Raw genomic sequence first — 21,728 nt, forward strand, 5'->3', positions numbered from 1 at the left:
GGCCAGTGAAAAATGTCATTACATTTGAACTTCAAATGATTATTAATTGGTACCTAGTTAACATTTTTTATAAATATCTATACTCAAATCCAGAATTAAGTCAGTCCTACAAATGGAGCAATACATATTTTAAAGAAATAAAACAATTTATAGTTTCTATTTATTAATACTTATTTTAAAAATTAGTTGACATCAAGAGGATACATGGAAACAAGTCACCTTAAATAGACATTTAATTCTTATAAGGAGCATAAATAACACAAAATGAGTTTATTGCTTTGAAAATCACATATAAAATATCATTATATAAACTAAGTATATTAAACAAGGTGATTTATTTTAACTAAAGACAATCATTACTCTTATTATTTTGGATGGTTAGTTTTAATTTTAAAAATTAAAATCAAGATATAATATTAGATTATATTTTTGTAAAAAAAAATATTTTTTTTTTTTTCACAGTAACCAATATTTTATATGCATTTATTTATTCAATTACTGAATTAAAAGTTTTTTTTGATTAATGATGAATATTTAAAATGATCTGATTAAAAACAAAATATTGAAAATGGTTTTTATATTAATCCCAAAATGTATTGTTGTTATACTTCAAACTATAAGAATTTACTTCAATAGCTCTTAGAAAAAAATCACCTTGTATTATATAATATGTATACAATGTTCCTAGTTTTCTACAAACTTATTTAAACATTTTAACAATATAATAATAAGTTATAAAACTAAAATTTAAATTTAATACATTTAATTTTTCATTCTAATGTGATAAATTACAATAAATCTTTAAATTAATTTTTGAAATGGTAATAGTATACCAAAATAAAGGAACAATAAAATTTTTAACAAAAAAAAAATAAAAAAATAAAAAGTAAAATAACTTTAACAGAGACTCATGTTGTAATCATTAAAATAAAAATAAATATATACTGTAAAAACTACAATTTTTAAATTTATAGATTTAAAAGGCACAATAATTTGTCTACTTATACTGAAGTATAAGGTAGTCCGAAATTCATTAATTTTTCTATTATTAGTAACTATAATACTATTTTAAAATACTCATAAATTAATTTTATATTCATTAAAATTAAAAGGAAATTCATAAATTAAAATAGTTAACTAGTATCACAATGATTTATACTATAAATATTAAAAGATCAAATACATATCTTAAGAAATATGAAAAAAAAAATCACATTTAGTATGTCTAACAATTAATGTAAAAAATTATTAATGCAGATTTAAAGTGGATGTATTTTATAAGCTCTAAAATCTATAATTCTTTTAATCATGTAATATTAAATAATACTATAAACTGTATAAACTTATATTTTAATGTTTAAATGATTGAAATTGATATTGCAGAATAAATTACTTAAAACCTATTTTTTTTTTTAAATGGCAGATATAAATTATTAGTAAGTAACTATAAATATAAAGTATTTTATAAATGTGAAAGCTATGTAAAAATATTCTAGTAATCATAAAAAATTATAACTTTTATTAATGTTTAGTAAGTTATCTAAATAATTTAATCAATTAAAAAAACAATATACAAATTGTTTTTTAAAAATGTATCTATAGTCATAATGTAATTATATACATACATAAATTTATATATTATATTTAGTAGATATAAAAAATAAAATCGTTTTAATTGGTTCGTTATGATTAAACTTATTTAAAGTTAAACTATTTAGTAGTTAGTCATAAAAACTAAACCCAAAATTAAATTCTTATACTAGAACACATAATTTATTCAAAGGAGTAATTATTAATCTAATCATAATCAATTAAATTAAAATAAATACTTAAAGAATGGTAATCTAAAAAATAAACCATACATTTTAAGTTTCATACTACATTATTTCATGTTAGAAGTTATGTTAAAATTTAAATAAATAATGGAATTTACAGTTGATAAGTTAATTTAATAGACTTTACATTTGCTCAATATTATCTATCAAAATACTTTTATTATTTTATTTTAAGTTTTAAGCAATAAAATTATTATTTCTAATAAATATCTTAAACTGATATTATTAATTATATATGTGAATGTGAAATACCAATTAAAAAAAAAAATAATATGATTATATTTTACAAAATTATAACAAATAAATATTTTTAAATTTAATTTCAAAAATAACATTTGCTTAGATTGCTCTACATGTCTTTATTAATATGACATTAAATGTTTTTTTTACAGCATTTAAATGTTAAGAGTATAGTTGAATAAAATAATAAAATATACAATTAAAGTAATTTAATGTTTTTGGAAGTGTGATATGAATTTTACTTGTACCGTACTGAAATAAAAATTTTAAAGTTGTTTAATATGATTATAATTTGTGTAATATGTAAATAAAAATTTTAAAGTTAGGCATTGGAAAACATGAACACTATAAATTTAAATATAAAACTATTAATATTAAAAAAAAAGTTAATTTAAATTAGAATGCAAATGAGCTTAAAATGAAATGTGTATTATAATATAAAGTCAAAAAGGATTAATATATTTTTAATACAATCATATTATAGTGTTTACACCATAGTTTCAGGATCGTTCCAGTCATATGGATGGCCTAAAATACTGATATCACTGTCAAATGATACTCTTCTAGATCTAGATTGAATGCTATTAATTCCATGAAGAAGATCTATGTCTTCGTCAAATGAACAACCTCCACCTTCTGATCTCAATTGCAAAGATTCGGTACTTTTTGAAGATAATTGAGAAGTCAAAGAATGTTGAGAGTTTTCTTTATAGTACATGCCATTAAATGTATATACTTTGTCTGATCTAAAATAAACTTTATGTCAATACTTTAAATTATTTTTAACTAGATACCTCATTTTACCGGTCAGTATTTGATTGCAAGTGGTCAGATTGTGGTGAAGACATGTCTGACACTAAAGGAGTGCTTTCATCATCACTGCTTGCCGTTGCACACACAGCTGAAGAATGATTTGTATCTTGTGGCGGACTTGTTGGTAATTTTTCATTGCTGCAAACTGGCGATATAGTAACTGCAGGGGGTTGTTGCACCCAACTTGTACTCGCTACTAAACAACTTAACATACCAACTGAGCCTGCGATACCTTGTTTTACAATTCCACTAGCCTTAACATAGAATTTTAATCTCATTATTAATATTATAAGAAAAAAATATAGAAAATTCTTACGTTCTACAAATTATATACATACTTGTACAGAATTTTTTGTTTCTGGTATTGTGTCTGCATCATCAAGCCTGTTCATTACTAATGATGCTGGTCTTTTAATAGATTTAAGCAAAAACGGTTTTCCAGCTTTTTCAGTAGTTGTAGTTACAATACATGTCTAAAAAATTAAAAATATTTTTTTGGTTAATGAATTATTAAAACATTGATAAAACCAACTTTGTAATCAATAAGATTTTTTCTAGAAGCAATTGGAGTATTGTTTAATGAATTTGCTGAAATAGAATTATTTCCTTCATATTGAAATGCTGGATATTGAACAATACTATGATGAGGTGAATTCTGGAAAAATAATTGAAATTGGCTTTTATAAAATCGTATTAATATTAGATATAAATATTAATGAGTAAAAAATTGTTTATTACCTGAAGTAAAAATGCATCAACATCTCCTCCATTATCGTTACTTGAAGTAGTACTACACACGGATCCATCACCTATAAAATCAAATAAGTAAAAATAAAAGGAACAATAACTAGATATTTTATGGTATATATTGGATCACTTCGTTAACCTATGCAGTATAGTGTTTAGTGTTATATTGTTGTTTAAAATATGAAAGCAATGCTAAATGTTTCTCATTTGTAAACAGTTTTAAGCAGAGCCCAGCTTACTATTAATACTATTGTATTGATGAAAAATTGATTTCAGTCAAACTTTTTATAAACAAGATTTAATTAGTGATTTTTAAAGTGTAAGATAGCTTATTTTTATGAATCACTATGTACATTCCACTGCTAATTTATTGATCAATAAATCAGATGATATGCTATATAGACATTTTAGAGTATTTTTTATCATCAATAAATGATCTAAGACTTGACAATTTCATAGTAAATGTGTAAGAAATTATACTTGATTTTGTTGATACCTTTATATATTATAATCAAAATGAATAAAAAAACTTAATTCAGGCATTTATGTCCATATTTAAAAAAATCTAAAAGCAGATAACTTAAAAATCAATTTCATAGTCATATTAAATGTTTACATTCGTGAAGTTAGCCTATCCACTTTGATGTAGCAACTCAAAATCTTCATTAGTACTTTGTGAATTAATTGAGAGAATTTGCGAGTTAGCTGTTTAAAAGCTGCAAACAAAATACAAATGGGTGGGCCAAGTTTATGTAACCTACCCATGTCTAAAATTTAGAAACTTATACCAAAAGATGCATCGGGATTTGCGAGTTTACTTGTTTACTTTCAAAATTTGTAAATTTCCATTACTCAAAAAATCCATTTTTTGATCGTGAAGTTAGCCCTTCCATGTTGTCCTATAAATTTGAAATTAGTATTAAACAATTTTGAAAGTTTGCGAATCCACTTTTAAAAAAAAACCATTAAAAACTGTATTAAAAAATTTAAAGGATTAAAAAGTAATAGTTAAATTAATAGATAATTTATATAATAAATATATAATAGTTTTTTTGGTCAGTTTTTAATATTTTTTTTTTTTGTATTAGAAGTGTTTGGTGATAAAAAGGGTAACTCATAAATTTCGATGCATCTTTTGATATAAAATTCTAAATTTTAGACATGGGTGGGCTATGTGAACTTTGCCCACTCATTTATTTTGTTTGCAACTCATAAACGGCCAACTCACAAATTCTCACAATAACCTCACTAAGTATTGGTGAAGAATTTGAGTCGCAATGCCAAAGTGGGTGGGTCAATTTCTCGGACGTAATTGTTTTCCAAAAAACAAAAAAGCACTTTATAAAACTATCTTCTTTAATACGATTCATAATCTAAAATTTCAATATTTTAAGATAGTTAAATATGTTATAGATATCTACATGAATTATACATTCAATATTAATTTAAATAGCTAATGTGCATAATTATCCATTTAAAAACTAATGCATCTACATAAGAATATAAACAGAGTAATTAAAAACTACTATACATTATATTAGTCTTATAATTTAAAGTCTATAGATTTAAGTGATCAATTACTAAAAAAAATTGTGTGTAAGTAAAAGCATAATGCTATTCTACATACTATATACTACAAAATAGGTATTAAGCAATAGTAATTCTAACAATATGTATTGCAGCCATTTGAACATCATTTTTCTATGCAAGTGAAGATATTAATATATTATCATCAAGCTTTCAATATTTAAAATTTTTTTTATAATTACATATACTTACGAAAAATAAAATCTTTGATCAATTAAATAAAATTAAAAAATATAAAACAATTAATGATGAAATTATTTATGCAGCCTTCAAAAATCAATTCATAATGATTATAGGTACACTTTTTTTTTTCAAATTTAGTTTACATAGTGATAACACAAGCAAAATATTTAATTTTCTCACAGAACAGTCAAAATTTAATTTGTGATGAACAAAATCACATACAAAAAATAAAATACACTGAAGTAATAATAATGTAGGTAATATTATTATAAGCGCGATTTTAGTTTATGGTCAAGAGTAATATTTTGCCAAATATAATTCTTTAAATAATTTGTAAGTTTTTATTATGTTTGTAGTTATGAGGTTAAGTGATTTAAATTTATTCAAAAATTATAGTTGTTTTTTTTTAATCTTATAGTTATAATGGAGGTAATGTATATTTTGCTTAATAGTTATCTGTTAAAATATAATTAATTAAAATTCAATAAATTAATGACAATTTTATCACATTCATAAAAAGTATTTGTGAATAAACAAATCACGTACAAATGTTGTAATAAATATTCTTATTCTTGTACACCAAAAATATTATTTATTAAAAACAAAATAATAAATCTATTAAATATTTTGGGGACCAATAATCTAATAGAGAATTTATCCTTAATGTTTAAGGAAGCTCAAGGTTTATAGACATAGAGTATCAGAGTATTACTGCTCCATAAACATGTTTAAATAATGGTTTTTTATAGGTGTAACTGGTATAAGACATATTTAATAAATACTTAAATGTAATCTAGATAATTAGCAGGTGTCAAGTATACCTTGTCATTGAGTAAGATATTGCCATGTATATGTTGAATTTGAATTTTATAATAAATCTTTGCATACAAAAAATGGTTCTAAGCAGAGATCTACATTATACATTACGTTACACAATATTACAAAATTTATTTATGACAGGTATATTTTCATTGCTTTTGTGAAAATGTATTCAACCCACATAATTGTGAAATTATTACCTTTATTGCACCGTTCAAAATCTAAAATAATAATAATAATTAATAACTTTATAGCAATAGGCAAGTATGTTAGACATTGAGTAGATTATCACCAATGTTGAGATTTTGTCAATAAAAATTGGAGATTACAATTTTTATAAATTGATTATTTTTTTAAAATAGGTAATAATAGGTAAAAAAACAAATGATGAATTAGTTTTACTTAAAATATAAAAATTTTAGTATATATATATATTTTTTATTTGTATCTAATTACTAATTGATAATCAATTTAATCTAAGAATAAAATCTAGAAATTATATTATAATTTTTTATGACATGCTCAATTTTAATCCTATGTTCACTAAAATTTTGTTTTACATTTCAAACAAAAAACTAACTTCACAAATCTAATTTAAAAAAAATTAATAGTTTTAATAAATAACTTAATATGTCCCAAAATCACATTTATGTTTTAAAATATTCTATATAGATGTCAAATTTGTAAGTTGCAAGACGATCATTTTTAAACTTTTAAAGTATACTTTATTTTTCAACTTTGATAGTTCAATTGAGAAACTCTTATAAGTATATTTCACTTTTATATAGAAATGCTTGTCAAGCTCAGAAATATAGATACAATATTTTAATGCAACGGGATCTTTAGAGCAGTGTTTATCTACTCATACTCACATAATTATCATTTAATAATTTATAAATATAATATTATCATTATATTATTAATAATATTAAAGATGAGTTGTTCTTAAAAACTCTATATACAAATTTTAATTACATTAAAAAAAATGCAACGAGGGGATTCAACCCCTATAACCACCTACTGTTTACATTACTAATCACACAGTTAAATTTATTAATTGTACTACCAATTGTACAAATTATAAATAATTATTGAAAAAAAGTATGTTATTGATAATTTATTTCATATTTTAATAAAATATACATAAACAATAATATTATTTTATTCAGATAATTGAGATTAAGAAAATATCACTTAACTAGGTGTGGTTAATAAATTAAATAATATGAAATAAAAATTAAAAAATCATGATGAAATAAATTCATGCACATGCTTAAGACTCTTCACCATGCACTCCATTGATATTAATTTATCTCAGGCATTTTATTCATATCTACAACTACATAAGAATTGCATTCTCCTGATTTAAAATTACTATTGTCGAGTTCATTCTGACTTTGTTGTCGCGTCTGCTCACCTGTAATTATGTCGATAGGCTGCTGTGGTACTTGCAAATAGGTAGCTGCTGCTATGGTGCCTTGTTCTTCAGATTCTTCCAGGACATCTTCACATGCTTCTTCATTCAGAGTTTGTAATGCACCACAAATCATTTGTTCTTCTAATGTTACCTTTATTTTAAATGTTTTATAAAATAATTGTATAAGATAAATAAAAATAAAAGCTTTATAGTTATTTAGTTAATTTTTAATTATAATTTAATTAAAATTATTTACTTACTTGTTTTTCAACTGATGATATTTTTGACCCTTTCTGATCTTTATCGTTTAAAGTTCCTTGCACATTATTACTATTATTAGAAGATCCTAATATTTAAACATTTAATTAATAAACATATATTAGTTTTCATTAATAAAGTATTGCAGGTTATCATTTTACACATTTAAGTTATACCAAATATTTCTGTACCTCTTCTTTCATGGGATTGGTTTTTAGAGCTACCCGATCTTGTGTGTTTAAAATTAATATTACTGTTGGTTTCATTATTTATTAAGTACTCTTTGTCCCGCAATGCTAATAAAACTATACGGAAAAGTTCCCAATCTCCAAAATTCATTTTTAATACCTACAAATCAAATATAATATATAATACATTTTGAACTAGATTAAATAAAAATATATTTAATTACATTTTTAAGTTCATTCAAATTGCAGTGTAGGAGTACACAACCAGTAAGATTGTTATCTTTAATTATTTGTGTGTATTTTGGAATGTTTGACTCTTGTAAATCTCTAATTCTTGTTAACAATTTACAAATTTCATCTACACTTGATGATGATAGTTTAATATTGTTAAATTCATCCTAAAACATTATGATTATTTAAATAGGATGAAATAATTTTAAAAATATATTTGTAAATGTTCATTACAGATAATGATGAAATAGAAAAATTTTGAAGTTGATTTGGTAATTCATCATAAGGTGTATGCCATCGATTTTGAACTTGTTGATTCCATAATACAGTAGATTGTGGTTCATTTAGCATCAATGTCGTTGGTAAGGTTTCATGCTGTAATGATAGTTTAGCTCCCATTTTCTTAAATTAAATTATTGGTTAGTTATAATTTAAATATATAATATAAATTAAAGAATTTAACTAACCTGTCTTCTCATAAGTTGATTTTGCACTCTCCGTGTTTGTAGTTCATTATGTGTTATTGTTGGTCTAAAAACAGTGGAATCTTCAGAGTTTTGCATTTCATCTTTAATAACTTTTCTCAAATATGGATCCAGATTGATAGTAAATGGTAAGAAAATTCTTAAATCACTAACAAGTAATGTTGTTCGATGAAAAGAAAGAAATATTTCAAATTTTTTTTCATCTTTGTCCATCTCCATTAATGGATCAATGTCTTTAGAAAGTTGTATTTGACGACGTACTCTGTTTATTATAATTTTAATTAAAATGATGATAATGTTATCAAATATATTATTAAAATTACTTTTCATATAAAGTTTTTAATGACATTGAATCATCAATAGTATCCTCATTAGTATCATGAAAAATAATCATCCAAGATATTCTATAAGGCCATTGTTCTGTAATATTTATCCAACTAGCTAAATGATACCAATTAAATTCTAATTGAAATGCTTTCAATAAACGACCTAGAAAATGTTATATATTTTTAAAATTAACCAATTAAATATTAATTATTTATTTATTTCTACATACCTGTAATATAAACAATATTCATTAAACGTCTCATACTTCTAGGATTCACATCACTAAAATAGTCATCAGTCAACAAAATTTTAGAAAGATCTTGTGGACCACCTAATCTATGTATGTTGCTAGCTATGCTACTTGCAATACTTTCACTAGACTTTAATTTATTCCTGGTAGAATTAATGTTACCCTTGCTTCGACTAAGACCTCCAGAAGAGCCCATTGTAGGTTTTAAAGTTGTAGACTCATTAGATAACCGCCGAGTTGAAGCCTATAGTTAAAAATATAATTAATAAAATGTAATTAACTGTTTTAATATAAAATTTTCTTACCGAATGTACCAATCCACATTCATCCATTTGGTTAGTAACACTTTTACGATGAGATTGAGATGATTTTTGAGCTAATTTTACTTTGCGTAAACCAGAATTTTGAAGAAAAAATGGCAAATGAACCATATTTTTAAGATAATCATGTCCAGAAAAATTCATGTCATTTAACAACCGTCGACTATTTAGTTCAATTACCTGTAAAAAACAATTTGTATTGTCTAGAAATATTAAATATTCTTTATATGTATATATAGAAAAAAAAAAGCCAATTATGTTCAAACCTGAGAAATTGCATGTGGGTCAATAGCTAAGACCACTATAAAAGGCGTATTTTGTTCAGAAAATAACATCCGTACAGCATCTAAAAGTAATAATATTTTGTCCTGTTCACAGGAATCTAGACCATCAATAATTATTACCAATCTAGTTTGCTGTTGAGTAAATGCATCTAAACAACGCACCTTTATCAAATTAATACAATATATCAGTATTTATTAAATAACTATCTCACAAATAAACAAAAAAATATTTAGTATAATACCATTTCTGTCATTAAATTTACTTCAGTCCGTAATGCTTGAATAAATCCTTCAGACTTTAACGTATCTAATCTTGATGTAGCTCTCCTTAATTGTTTACGTTGTGAGAATACTAATGATTGTAGTAATTGACTAAATGTATATAAATTTCCTATCAATAGTAATAAAATGAACATCCCACAACAAAATAGTATAACATTTCCAATAGCTTTGTCAATTGAAAAATCACTAAGTAAAAAAAATAATACAAAATTAAAAAAAAATTAAGTTATTTCACGTTAAAACCAAAACTTACTTTATAAAAGTTAATGTACCATTGTTCATAGCAATAATTAGTGTTACTAATAAAACACATAGAAATGATAATTCAAATAGTATTATATTTGGCATGCAACATAATTTGCGCCATTTCCAAGGTGAAGTAAGTTTTACTAAAATTTGTATGCATTGTCAATAATTATTATTTATAAATTATAAGGAATAAAAGAAATTAATTAATTAACTAACCAGGTTTTGGACGAAAAGCTCTGTACAAGCGGGTAGAAATTGATCCAAAATCTTTTTCAATTGAATCATATAATGAACCTATCATTTGAATAATTGTACTTTCTCCAGGTGTTGTACTACTTACTCGAGTTTGATCAGTAAAATAAAATCTAAATTAATTTGTAATAAAAATATGATTAAATTAAATTTGAAATATAAAAAATTGATATTAAAATCATAAATACCTAATAGGTTGTGCTGTAACTGATGTCCCCCAACTTGAACCTGGTGGATGACAAAATATTATTTGTAGAATTATTCGTGTTGTAACTGCTTTTTGGCTTAGATAGCTGATACAATTATAAGCCCAATCAAGTCTATACAATTAAATATTTATAAATAAAAATTAATAACAAAGATAATAAATAAGTGATATTATATAAAATAATAATAACACTAACCTATGACTGCCATAGTATACCATTATCAGGAAGAAAAATATACCAGCTAATAAACTAAATGTTGTGATAATTGCAATAAGTGATGATGATGTCAAGACTACAACCATAGTACCAGCAATGAAACAAAAATGAAGTGCCACACCCAATATTAACCATGGGAATTGAAAAAATGGATCTGTCCATTGATGAGCAAAATTTTTCATTTCCTCTAAAAAGGTAACAGGTATTTAAATTTATATTTTTAATTACGGTAATTAAATTAAATATTTTAATAATGTATTATTAAAGAAACTACTTGATTAGTCAAACTTCTTACCTCTCAATTTATTAAGTAGAAATGATTTTCCACTACCCCATTTAGCATATAACCCAACAGTTATTGGCATCGATAATGTAGGTTCACTAAGCATATCAGCCAGTGCACTGCTGTAAAGATCATATCCCAGTAAGTTTTCATTATCTTCATTAGTATTAAGACGCCTCGAACCAAATATTTGACTAAGAATAGGCTTTTGAGCATTAACATCCATATTATATGGTGTTTCACCTGCTCTATTTGGTCTGTATAAAAGCTGGCTGTTTTTAGGATTTCGTAGCAATATTTCAACAATTCCTCTAGCTCTAGCTCTCATAGCAATATGTAAAGCAGTATCTCCACGTTTATCTGTAGCTGGTACACGAGCACGCTTTTCAATTAAAAGTTGAACAGCTTCAGCATTACGGTTTCTAACAGCTCTCATCAAAGGTGTATCACCGTCCTTAATAATAAAACAAAATTAAATAAATATTGAATAGTTTTATATACATTTATACACGCTTACTTTTGTTGAAATTTCTAAATCAGGATTCGCACCAAGTAATAACTTAATTATTGCTGTATTGCCTTTTTCTACAGCAATATACAATGCAGTTTTCCGTTCCTATAATTTAAACAATTAGTTAATATTAGTTTATTTACTTGGATAAGTTAATTAAACATAAAGGTTTAAAATGATTTGATATTTTTTGCATAGCGTGTAAATTCATATTTTGGAAGGAAAATTAATAAACTACGAGGCAAATTTGAAAGTTGTAAATAAATATCATTATAAAATCTAAAACAATTATTTTAAAATGTTTTTGATGAAATAGTAAAATAAATTGCAACCTTCAGAATTTACATATTTTTTGAAAATGTACTTTCCTTATAAGTTAATTAAGAGTAAATATGGGAATAAAGCATCTAATACTCTAAATATAATTGAAATACTAATACCAACTATTAATTTTAAATTTGCACAAAGCTAAGGACTCCAACTCAATCAAAGATTTATGATTCTATTCATTGTGGTATGTTACCAATAGCAAACAAGCAAACTACATACCAGTTTGATGTTCACCATACTCAACAAAAGCATATACCTACTCAAGATTTTAATTAAATCCATAAACTCAAAGAATCAACTTATCAATCAAAGATTTTAAAGAACTTTCTATAATTCAAAACTATTAATTTAACACAGACATTTTAACTGTGCAACTTTTTAATGGTAGTCTTTCAGTTTCATTTTTTGTTTTGTGTTTTACCACTTGTATAGATTATAAATAATTCAATAAAAAATTTAAAATAAATAAAACTAGGTAATTAAAAATATGGTTGTAATATTAAATGCCAATTAATGTAGTTTTATTTTATTTATACTTTTCCCATAACATCGACATCTGCATATTTTTTAAGAAGTGCTTCCACAATATTTCGGTGTCCTCCTTTAACAGCATGTATAAGGTTAGTATCTGAACTACGGTCCTAAAAAACATTTAAATGTAATGATTTTAATTATAATGTCATTGAAATATATTTTATCTATACTTATTTACTTGTATATTTATATAAGCTCCAGCATTTAAAAGAGAATTAGCAATATCATAATATCCTTCTTTACATGCAATCGTTAAAGCAGTACATCCATCTTGGTCTAAAGCATTGACATTTGGCTTACGTTCAAGGAGTAGGTTTACTACTTCGGTGTGATTTCCCATTGAAGAAACTAATAATGGAGTCCATGAATACTAAAAAAAAGTCAAGTTTTATACTTAATAATAAATACAATATTTATGGTTAATTTTTTATGTACATAAATTATACTTACCATTCCAGCAGTGTCAACATTAGCTCCAGCTCTTAACAATGTATCAACAAGTTCTACATCACCTTTTCTACATGCCCATACTAATGCAGAAGTTCCATACTACAATATTAAAATATATAACTATTTTTACATAACATTTTTAATAATTTTATGCATACCTTGTCGCCAACGTTGACTTTAGCACCACGTGCTATTAAATTACATGCCAACTTTGTATGTCCTCTACCTGCAGCCCAAACTAATGCAGTAATATGAAAATTTCCATGAGCATTTATGTCAGCCCCTCGGTCCAATAGAAAATTAGCCAAGTTAGGATATCCACAGTAACTAGACCAAATAAGTGACGTCCATCCTCCCTAATATCCAATTAATATATTATAAATAAACATACAATAATTATTTATAGATTATTAACACTGTAATAAAATATAATATACCATATCTCGGTGTTCAATATCAGCTCCATGATCTAATAATTCAGCACATATATCAGTATGACCTTCTTTGGCAGCACAAATCAATGCTGTCCAATTATCCTGGTTAAATCAATTTTTATATTAAGTTTAATATATTTTTATATTTAAAGGAAAAAAAGAAAACATAAATCAATACATTTATTTTTATTTTAGCTACAAAATATTAATTTCAACTTTCAATATAATGCTGAAAATTACTTACATTATCTTCAATATTAACATCTGATCCATGATTAATAAGCTCTCTGAGAAATTGTAATTTTCCTTTAGTTGCGGCATAATGTAAAGCAGTAGCTCCGTTCTTTAAAAAGTATAAATAAAAGTTTATAAATATAATCAAAATTAGATAAAGAAAACTATTCATCACAGTTTATTTATTTATTTAAACTTACATCATCACGATCATCAACAAGAACACGGCGGTTTTCAAGAAATCCTTGAAGACCTTCTAAATTATTTTCTGAGATGTAATTATGTAAAGCTCTGTAGCATAACGACACCATTGAATCACTAGTGTGTAAATTCTATAAAAATTAAAATGTAAAATTTTATGTATTTAGTAAAAAAAAAAATTAACATAAATAGCTTTTAAAAACATTAATATAGCAAAAAATAAGCAGTCAAACTCAATTAATATTTTTAATAAAATAAAAAAAAAAACTAAAATTAAGTACCTCCTCTATAATAAAAATATATATTATATGATTTTACATTCTAATCAGAGCAAAGAATGTATTGATTTTAGAATAATATTTGTGTGCTCGTGAACACTTTGTCTAGTAAAAAGAAATGCATTAAGGGTATTTCTGGAATCATAATTAATCTAGTTTGTTTTTGGATAGTTAAAACTAGAAATGTCTTAATAATTAATCAAAAGATCGGGAATAAAGAAAAAAATATATACATGAACATTTGTTAAAATTTAATTATTTTTAAAATGATAACCAAGGTTATCAAACAATTAGATTGTTTATACTCAAAATTGTTTGTATACAAAGGTGTATCATTGAATTTCAGTTTAACAAGTTTATAATAGCAAGATTACAGAGTTACTACCTAAATTTTTAATTATTGATCCATATCTAACTAATTTAAATTAATAAACAACATATAATACAAAAATACAAAATCAAATCATCATAATCATATATTAGTATTTTTAGTATTCAATAATTAAAAATTGTATAAATACTATACATTTTAAAATTAAAATGAATTATTCTTCTAATAACCGTTACATAATACTACATAATATGTTATAATATACAATCAAAATCATAAATAATTAATAGGTAATATGTATGCTTCAGTATCAAACAAACTAATAATTTGATAATACTTAGGTTAAAAAAAATAAAATAAACAATCAATCATTGTTATTAAAATTCCATAAATCAGTAAGAATCAATGCCTATGTATTAATAGGACATAAAATAAAAAACTTTTAAAATAAAAATTTAACCCTAACGAGTTATTTTTGTTATGTATCAGACTTGAGTTATTACACAAAAAAAACGTAATAAAATTAGTTATGAACAAAGAGAAAATAAACAAAAAAAAGTTCAACTTTTGAGTAAACAGACATTTTTAATATTATTATTTACTAAGTACTTTTTTCCTAAAAAAAAAAACTAAAAAATTTCAACAAATATAATTTTAGAAAAATATGTTGATATTTCTTGAAAATACATAGATTAATTGTTGTATTGAGCAAGATGGATTAAATCAATCTACCTTGGTATCCAAATGTATTCAAGGTGGGCTGTAGATATTTGATATATACAATACATACCTAAATAACCATTTTTATATTATTTGGGTAATAACAATTGAAGTTAATTTTCCTATGTAACTGTAAATACTTCCTGCTTGGGAAATGGCAGTTGACTTCAATGATAGGGAAAATACAATTTAGTACTATTTTATTAAACTTAGTATTACTGTATTAAATGTATTATTTTAATCACAAATATTAATAATTAATTTTTATAAAATAATGTAAAAAAATACACATTTTATAATTTGTAATAAGTAAAAAAAAATATTGAGGCAAATTTGTTCTACCAATAGCCTAGAAGCAAATATTAACAAGTTAGTCCAGTGGTTTTCAACCAGTGTGTCGCTAGGTAAATCCTAATATGTTATGATTTATAAAGTATATTAAATGACACAAAATGTACAAACATTTTTAACATGATTTACAAAAACTCATAGGTATTTGATAAAATGTCTATAATGATTAAAAATAAGTTATCTATTATTGACATTTATTATTATTTTTTATGTTATATTTTTTCTTAGCTACTTTTAATTTTACATTACCAATTAAAATTAAATATTACCATTATACTTATTTTTTTATTATGTGGTCACAAAGTATGAAATATTTTAATAGTGTCGCCATAATATAAAAGTTGAAGAACACTGGGCTAAAATCTTAGAGCAAAGCTCAACCAAAAAATTATTTATCCCTCTTTAAAATATCTTTGATCAGACAGATAACATAAAAATAAATAACTTCAGAAAAATATTTTTTCGTATTTCTTTGAAATAGCCTAGCACAACAAAATTTAGAGCCTGTTTAAATCTATAACTCAATGCCAATATGGAAATTAAAAAAATTACTATTACAGTAAATAAAAAAATGTATTTGGTAATTCCTTTTTTTTAGCAAAAATCTGACTTTAATGATAATATTACTTGAATACCTAAAGTAAGCTTAAAATAAATGTTGAAAATCACTGATATAAAAATAATAACTAACTATTGAATATTACAACAACAAAATACTAGTTCTTTTAAATTTACTATAGGTTATACTGTATATCTGTAATTGTTTTTAAGAAATAATTAGATGATTATTTATCTATATAAATAAGTAAAAAATCACAATGTTCTTATAGATCATGAAAAATAGATCAAACAAATGAACCACCTAGGTATTTGAGAAATTACATAAGTCAACAAAAGGTAATTCAAAAAAAAAAATAAAATTTATTTTTACGCTAGTTATATACAGTGAATAAAGCTCTTGGAAAGAACTCGGTGAGATACAATTTAAAAAAACTACATTTCGGCCTGGGAGATGTGCATGTTACATGACTTACATAATTTCTACAATATACGATTCTCTATGGTATAATTGCACGGCTGAATAACTATAGATTCATACTGAATTTATATTTATTCTCAAATAATCATAGTCAGTCTCAATTATTCCTATAAAATAATATTATTAAAATATTATTTTAATGATAGGACAAATAGAAGTAGTAGATTACTGTAATAAACTAATTTAATTGATTATTATTTAGTCCCACAATCTTAAAATTATTTATTTATTTTTTTAAATTTTCACATTATGAATCTATCCAATGATAACACATTTTTTGCATTATCTTAATTTTCAATATTTTATGACTTTTGTCGTTTCACAAATTGGTAGTTCAAATCTAAAAGCTACATTTATAAAATAGACCTACGATATAATATCAATGATTTAAATATTTGTAAATCCATAATATTTTATATCAAAATAAAATAACGTTTAAATTTTTGAATATTATAGATAAATAAAAATGTATTATTGTATAGTGCTGTGTTGAAATATAGACGATAAATGATTTAGATTAACTACATATATAATAAAAAGTGAAGCTTGGCTAGTTTAAAAACTCATTATTAGGTGTTAAATAACAGAAAATCAGTGTTTTAGTGAGGCTGGTGTTAGAACAATATTTCAATTCTACTGACCGCCGATGAAATTTTTCTGAAATGTGCAAAGCTGAATCTTTTGTTTGTATTATCACTAGGTGGTAATGGACTATCATCATATAATGGACCAGTGATAGAAAATGACGGTAAACGATTTGACAACCCAGTAAGAAAACCTTGACTACGTGATCTTTGTGGTCGTCTCAAATCACTAAACTCATTGGTTGTTGGAAGTTGTAAACGTAAAAATGAAAAACCTCGAGAGTAACGAATGTTGACTGGTACATTTTGATTGTCTTCATTGTCAGTCATACTTATATAATTTGATCTGTACGAAAATGTTGTTACTTTATGTATACAAAGTATCATGCTAATTCATAATGATATTATAATTATTACCTGATAATAAGATATGTACATCACATATCTAATTATTTTTAAATCTTTAAATATTTTAATAATAATTAAGTCTAGGAAGTTACATAAAATTAATTAAAACTAAACATTAGGTATATAGATAATTACTTAATATATTATAAATAAAAGAAATAAGAAAATTATTTGAATAAGTAAACAATTTCTTTTATCTATAAATTAAATCTTATGCAAATCACAACTTAAATACAACTTCATGTTTTTTTATATTTTTCTAAACCAAGTATTTATTTAGGACCTTCAATACTAAAATATTGTTTATGTTTGAGTAGTTCGCACTAGTAAAACATATCAAACATATTTATTTCATATTAAAAAACCTCAATATACTTATTATAATAAATAAAAATTCTGCTCCAATGATAAATTATTTTTATTGCTCTTGGCAATATTACCTATAGTTGGATTTTAATTTACATAAAATGTATTATAATAAATATTTAAAAAATGAAGTACTTACTACTTTTAAATATATCAAATTATAAATAAATTCTTAAGGTCCATAGACAATTTTTTTGAATTAAAAACTTAATAAATAATGACTTATGAACATAATATTTTCACTAATTACAGCAATAATGTAAGCAATCAATTATTTATGTTTCATTAAGTTTTAAAAATGTTTAAGATTATTATATGTATAATGTATAATGTATATATATTACATCCAAGTACTTATTATTAATTGTTTAAATAGCAAAATTACATAATCTCAAAACCAATTTACACTTTTTATCAAATTAATGTATTTTATCAGTTTATCCACTTAACTATTTTATTTGCAATAAAAAAATCAACAAAACCTAGTTTAAATTATACAAATAAATACATGTATGTATTATACAATTTTTCACATTTAATTGTATCTTTCCTTGGTAATTTATTTTTCTATTCTGTTATTCATTAAAGATTTGTTTTTAATATTAGTACTGTATGTAATACTATATTACCTGGGTATCGCCATTGATTCTTTTCAAAAAATGAAAATAACTTAAAATGCTTCCATAGCTTCTGCTCACATTATAGCTTAATGATAATGGTAATAGTTCAACAGAACTATGATTTGATTTAAATTTCCACTGAAGCCTAGGCATAATTAACTCAAATACATGACAATAATACAGCTTTTAGATATTGAAATAAAAGAAAATATATTTTTTTTGTTCTTAACTGTATATATATTAAAGGATTAAAATATTGTTCTTAGATTAGATAATCAAATAAATTAGGAACTTTTTACTAGAAATAATATTATGAAATTGTATTATATGTTTATTATTACAGGTGTATGAAACACTTATTGGTTGAAAACTAATCGATTGATCATTGGAATGCCCCCACTGAATGACGTTTTAAAATATATTTCATTCAAAATGTCTTTATCAATATCCCTGAGGAGGAGTGCCTAATATTTATCAAACAATACATACATTATACATGTTTGACTATTTAATCTAGGTAGTATTAATAAAGTAAATAAAATATGATGACATCATTAAAAAGATATAAGCTATTCTATCTATTAACTAAACAAAAAGTACTTAGCATATCTAATTAAATTATAGGTGAAGTTTTTAATCTGTTAAAATTAACATTTAACCATCAAAATTTTATAAATACGCACTTCATGATTTACAACTGAATAATCTGCAAATTTTTCATAAAGATTATCATGGCAAATAGTATACCATTTAACAAGTGCACATAACATTTTAAAAATTGTATTTATAATAAACTGATAAATTTTTATAAAACACATTAATGAATATTATAAATAAGCACAGTTGGTTTATGTTTACTTAAGATTTAATCAACCCAATCTTATTTTATTGGTAGCTAATAATACGCCTATGGTAATTAAAATTATCTTTTTTATGTACAATTATAGAACCAATATAAATTTAGGCATTTAGCATATTTTGTATTTAATTGGTCTAAAACATCATTTGAAATTATTATCAAGTTCTTAGTTTTAATAATATCACATTTTTAAATCATTCTTTTCATACTTACATTAAAATTAGAACTATTTATATACTAACATTTATTGTAGCATATCATTAAGGAATGCTCCTATGATAATTTATTTTTTATGTAATTAAATTTTATAAAAATTATTAAACAGGAATATAGTTAAAAAAAAATAATAATGTGCATAACATTGTTCTAAGTATATAGGTCAAGTACTAAGGGCACTTTAATGTATATACATAAATATATAATTTAGGCAAAATAATAATTTTATAGAAACCAAATAAATCTAACAAATAAAACAAATACATAAAAAATAATTAATTTTAAATAACAATTATTAAATTATAATTGAGCCAAAATAACATTATACATTTAAGTAAAAATTAAACTAAAAAATGAAAACCCACATTAAATAATTTTGTTTTTACACAACCTGAGTGATATAAGATGTTAGAATTCTAACAAAGCATAAAAGCTTTAAAATTTATAATTTTATATTTGGTTATGATGAAATAAACAAATAAATAGTTCTAAATATTAATTCTTTATATTAAAGTTTGATACGTTATATTTTTCAATAATTTTCAAAAAATTGCAAATTAGTAAATTATCGATAATTGTATTAATGATTTATTATTGTATTCAAATTGAAAGAGTAGTGGAGTACTAAGACTAGTTAATCTCAAACTTATAAATTTGTTTGTAACTTTTAAAAAACTGATAGCATACTTAAAATTATGTGCTATTGCTCATTTGTATTTTATAATAAGAGTAACATTATTTTAAACTACTCTTGGAAAAAGAGGCTTGATGTGTCTAAATAATCTAAAAATCCAATTTTCTAGATTTAGCCTAAATTGTTTTTTGATGTAGTTAAAAAATTATACATAAATTACACTTTAAGTTTTGTAAAAATGAATAAGTATAACACGTATAATAAAAATGGATTTCTTATTTAATACTAAGTAAATAGGTTTAGTAATTTAAATATAATTGCCAATCTTCAAATTAAAATAACTAGGTAAGAAATTTAATCTTGATAATTAGTATGATTACATAGGTACCTATTTATCTTTATGTAATAAATTTCAGGCAATTAATTAAAATTTTAATCAAATTTACATGGAAATAGTTAATGACTATATCATATTGAAAACAATATTTTGCCTACCTGTATATACCTATTATATATATTTTTTCAGATAAACTGATAATATTTTAAGTAATTTTGAATTAATTCTTATAATAATTATAACCATAGTCGATACTTTGATTAAATATTTATTTGTTTTTTAAATAATACAATTAAATTACTTTATTATGAACACATATTTATAAAATGATTAATTAAAGAAAATTCAAAATTCATGAATCACGTAATAATTAATTGTTGGTTATATAATTAACAAATATTTGTTTACAATCTATCTAAAGATATTTGCAAATATAATATTTAATATTAAAATATATCTTATAAGTTTAATGTTTAAATTGAGATATTAAGTAGGTACTTACTTTATTTGTTTAATACAAAAAACATGGTCTTTTACAAAGTGTTTTGAAATAGCTAATATCCTGAATAAATGAAACTGTCGATTAAAAATGGTGCATATTACTAATTAATAGGACACTAATTACATTGAGTAATTTTTTCATTATAATGGACTATAAAAAATATATGTGTATAGCGTTATGTACTATGTAATAGAAAAATAATGATAATTCTGTCAAGTATTTTCCTGGAAACAGTAAGTTGTGATATAGTAAAATAGTTAATTATTATAAGGAAAAACAGCTGTTCAGTTATCATACAATTGTAACTTAGATAA

At 23.3% G+C, this 21,728-nt stretch overlaps 1 protein-coding gene across 10 annotated transcripts; it reads right to left on the bottom strand.

Annotated features, from left to right (window-relative positions):
* Positions 1-127: 127 nt before the first annotated feature.
* Positions 128-21,610, bottom strand: LOC132920978 (kinase D-interacting substrate of 220 kDa). Of its 10 annotated transcripts, none has more exons than XM_060983777.1 (32): positions 21,415-21,610; positions 17,530-17,818; positions 14,169-14,300; positions 13,979-14,077; positions 13,738-13,836; positions 13,459-13,656; positions 13,301-13,399; positions 13,029-13,220; positions 12,853-12,957; positions 11,993-12,091; positions 11,488-11,929; positions 11,172-11,379; positions 10,956-11,087; positions 10,732-10,880; positions 10,520-10,655; positions 10,227-10,452; positions 9,967-10,146; positions 9,686-9,880; positions 9,360-9,624; positions 9,127-9,292; positions 8,786-9,065; positions 8,553-8,720; positions 8,312-8,485; positions 8,076-8,247; positions 7,902-7,987; positions 7,642-7,792; positions 6,425-6,445; positions 3,627-3,697; positions 3,421-3,543; positions 3,227-3,361; positions 2,880-3,142; positions 128-2,821 (listed from the first exon to the last, which is right to left on the bottom strand). In XM_060983777.1, exons 2-32 carry the CDS (start codon positions 17,800-17,802, stop codon positions 2,563-2,565), a joined length of 5,298 nt encoding a protein of 1,765 aa, XP_060839760.1. In that variant the 5' UTR covers positions 17,803-17,818; positions 21,415-21,610; the 3' UTR covers positions 128-2,562. The 10 variants fall into 10 exon arrangements, with proteins under 10 accessions (XP_060839760.1, XP_060839737.1, XP_060839745.1 ...); XM_060983754.1 differs by lacking the exon at positions 21,415-21,610 and adding an exon at positions 18,876-19,017; XM_060983762.1 differs by lacking the exon at positions 21,415-21,610 and adding an exon at positions 18,876-19,016 and having other exon boundaries at positions 8,091-8,247.
* Between the last annotated feature and the right edge of the window lie 118 nt (positions 21,611-21,728).

This window comes from Rhopalosiphum padi, chromosome 1 (genome assembly GCF_020882245.1).
Source record: "Rhopalosiphum padi isolate XX-2018 chromosome 1, ASM2088224v1, whole genome shotgun sequence".
NCBI classification, from domain to species: domain Eukaryota; kingdom Metazoa; phylum Arthropoda; class Insecta; order Hemiptera; family Aphididae; genus Rhopalosiphum; species Rhopalosiphum padi.

Bases quoted from the DNA above. Each gene is read 5' to 3' on its own strand.
- LOC132920978 (XM_060983754.1), bottom strand. The intron at 11,380-11,487 runs GTAAGAAGTTTG...TTACCTTTTTAG, and splicing joins TCTACTTAATAAATTGAGAG to AGGAAATGAAAAATTTTGCT. The intron at 10,453-10,519 runs GTAAGTTTTGGT...TTTTTTACTTAG, and splicing joins GGTACATTAACTTTTATAAA to TGATTTTTCAATTGACAAAG.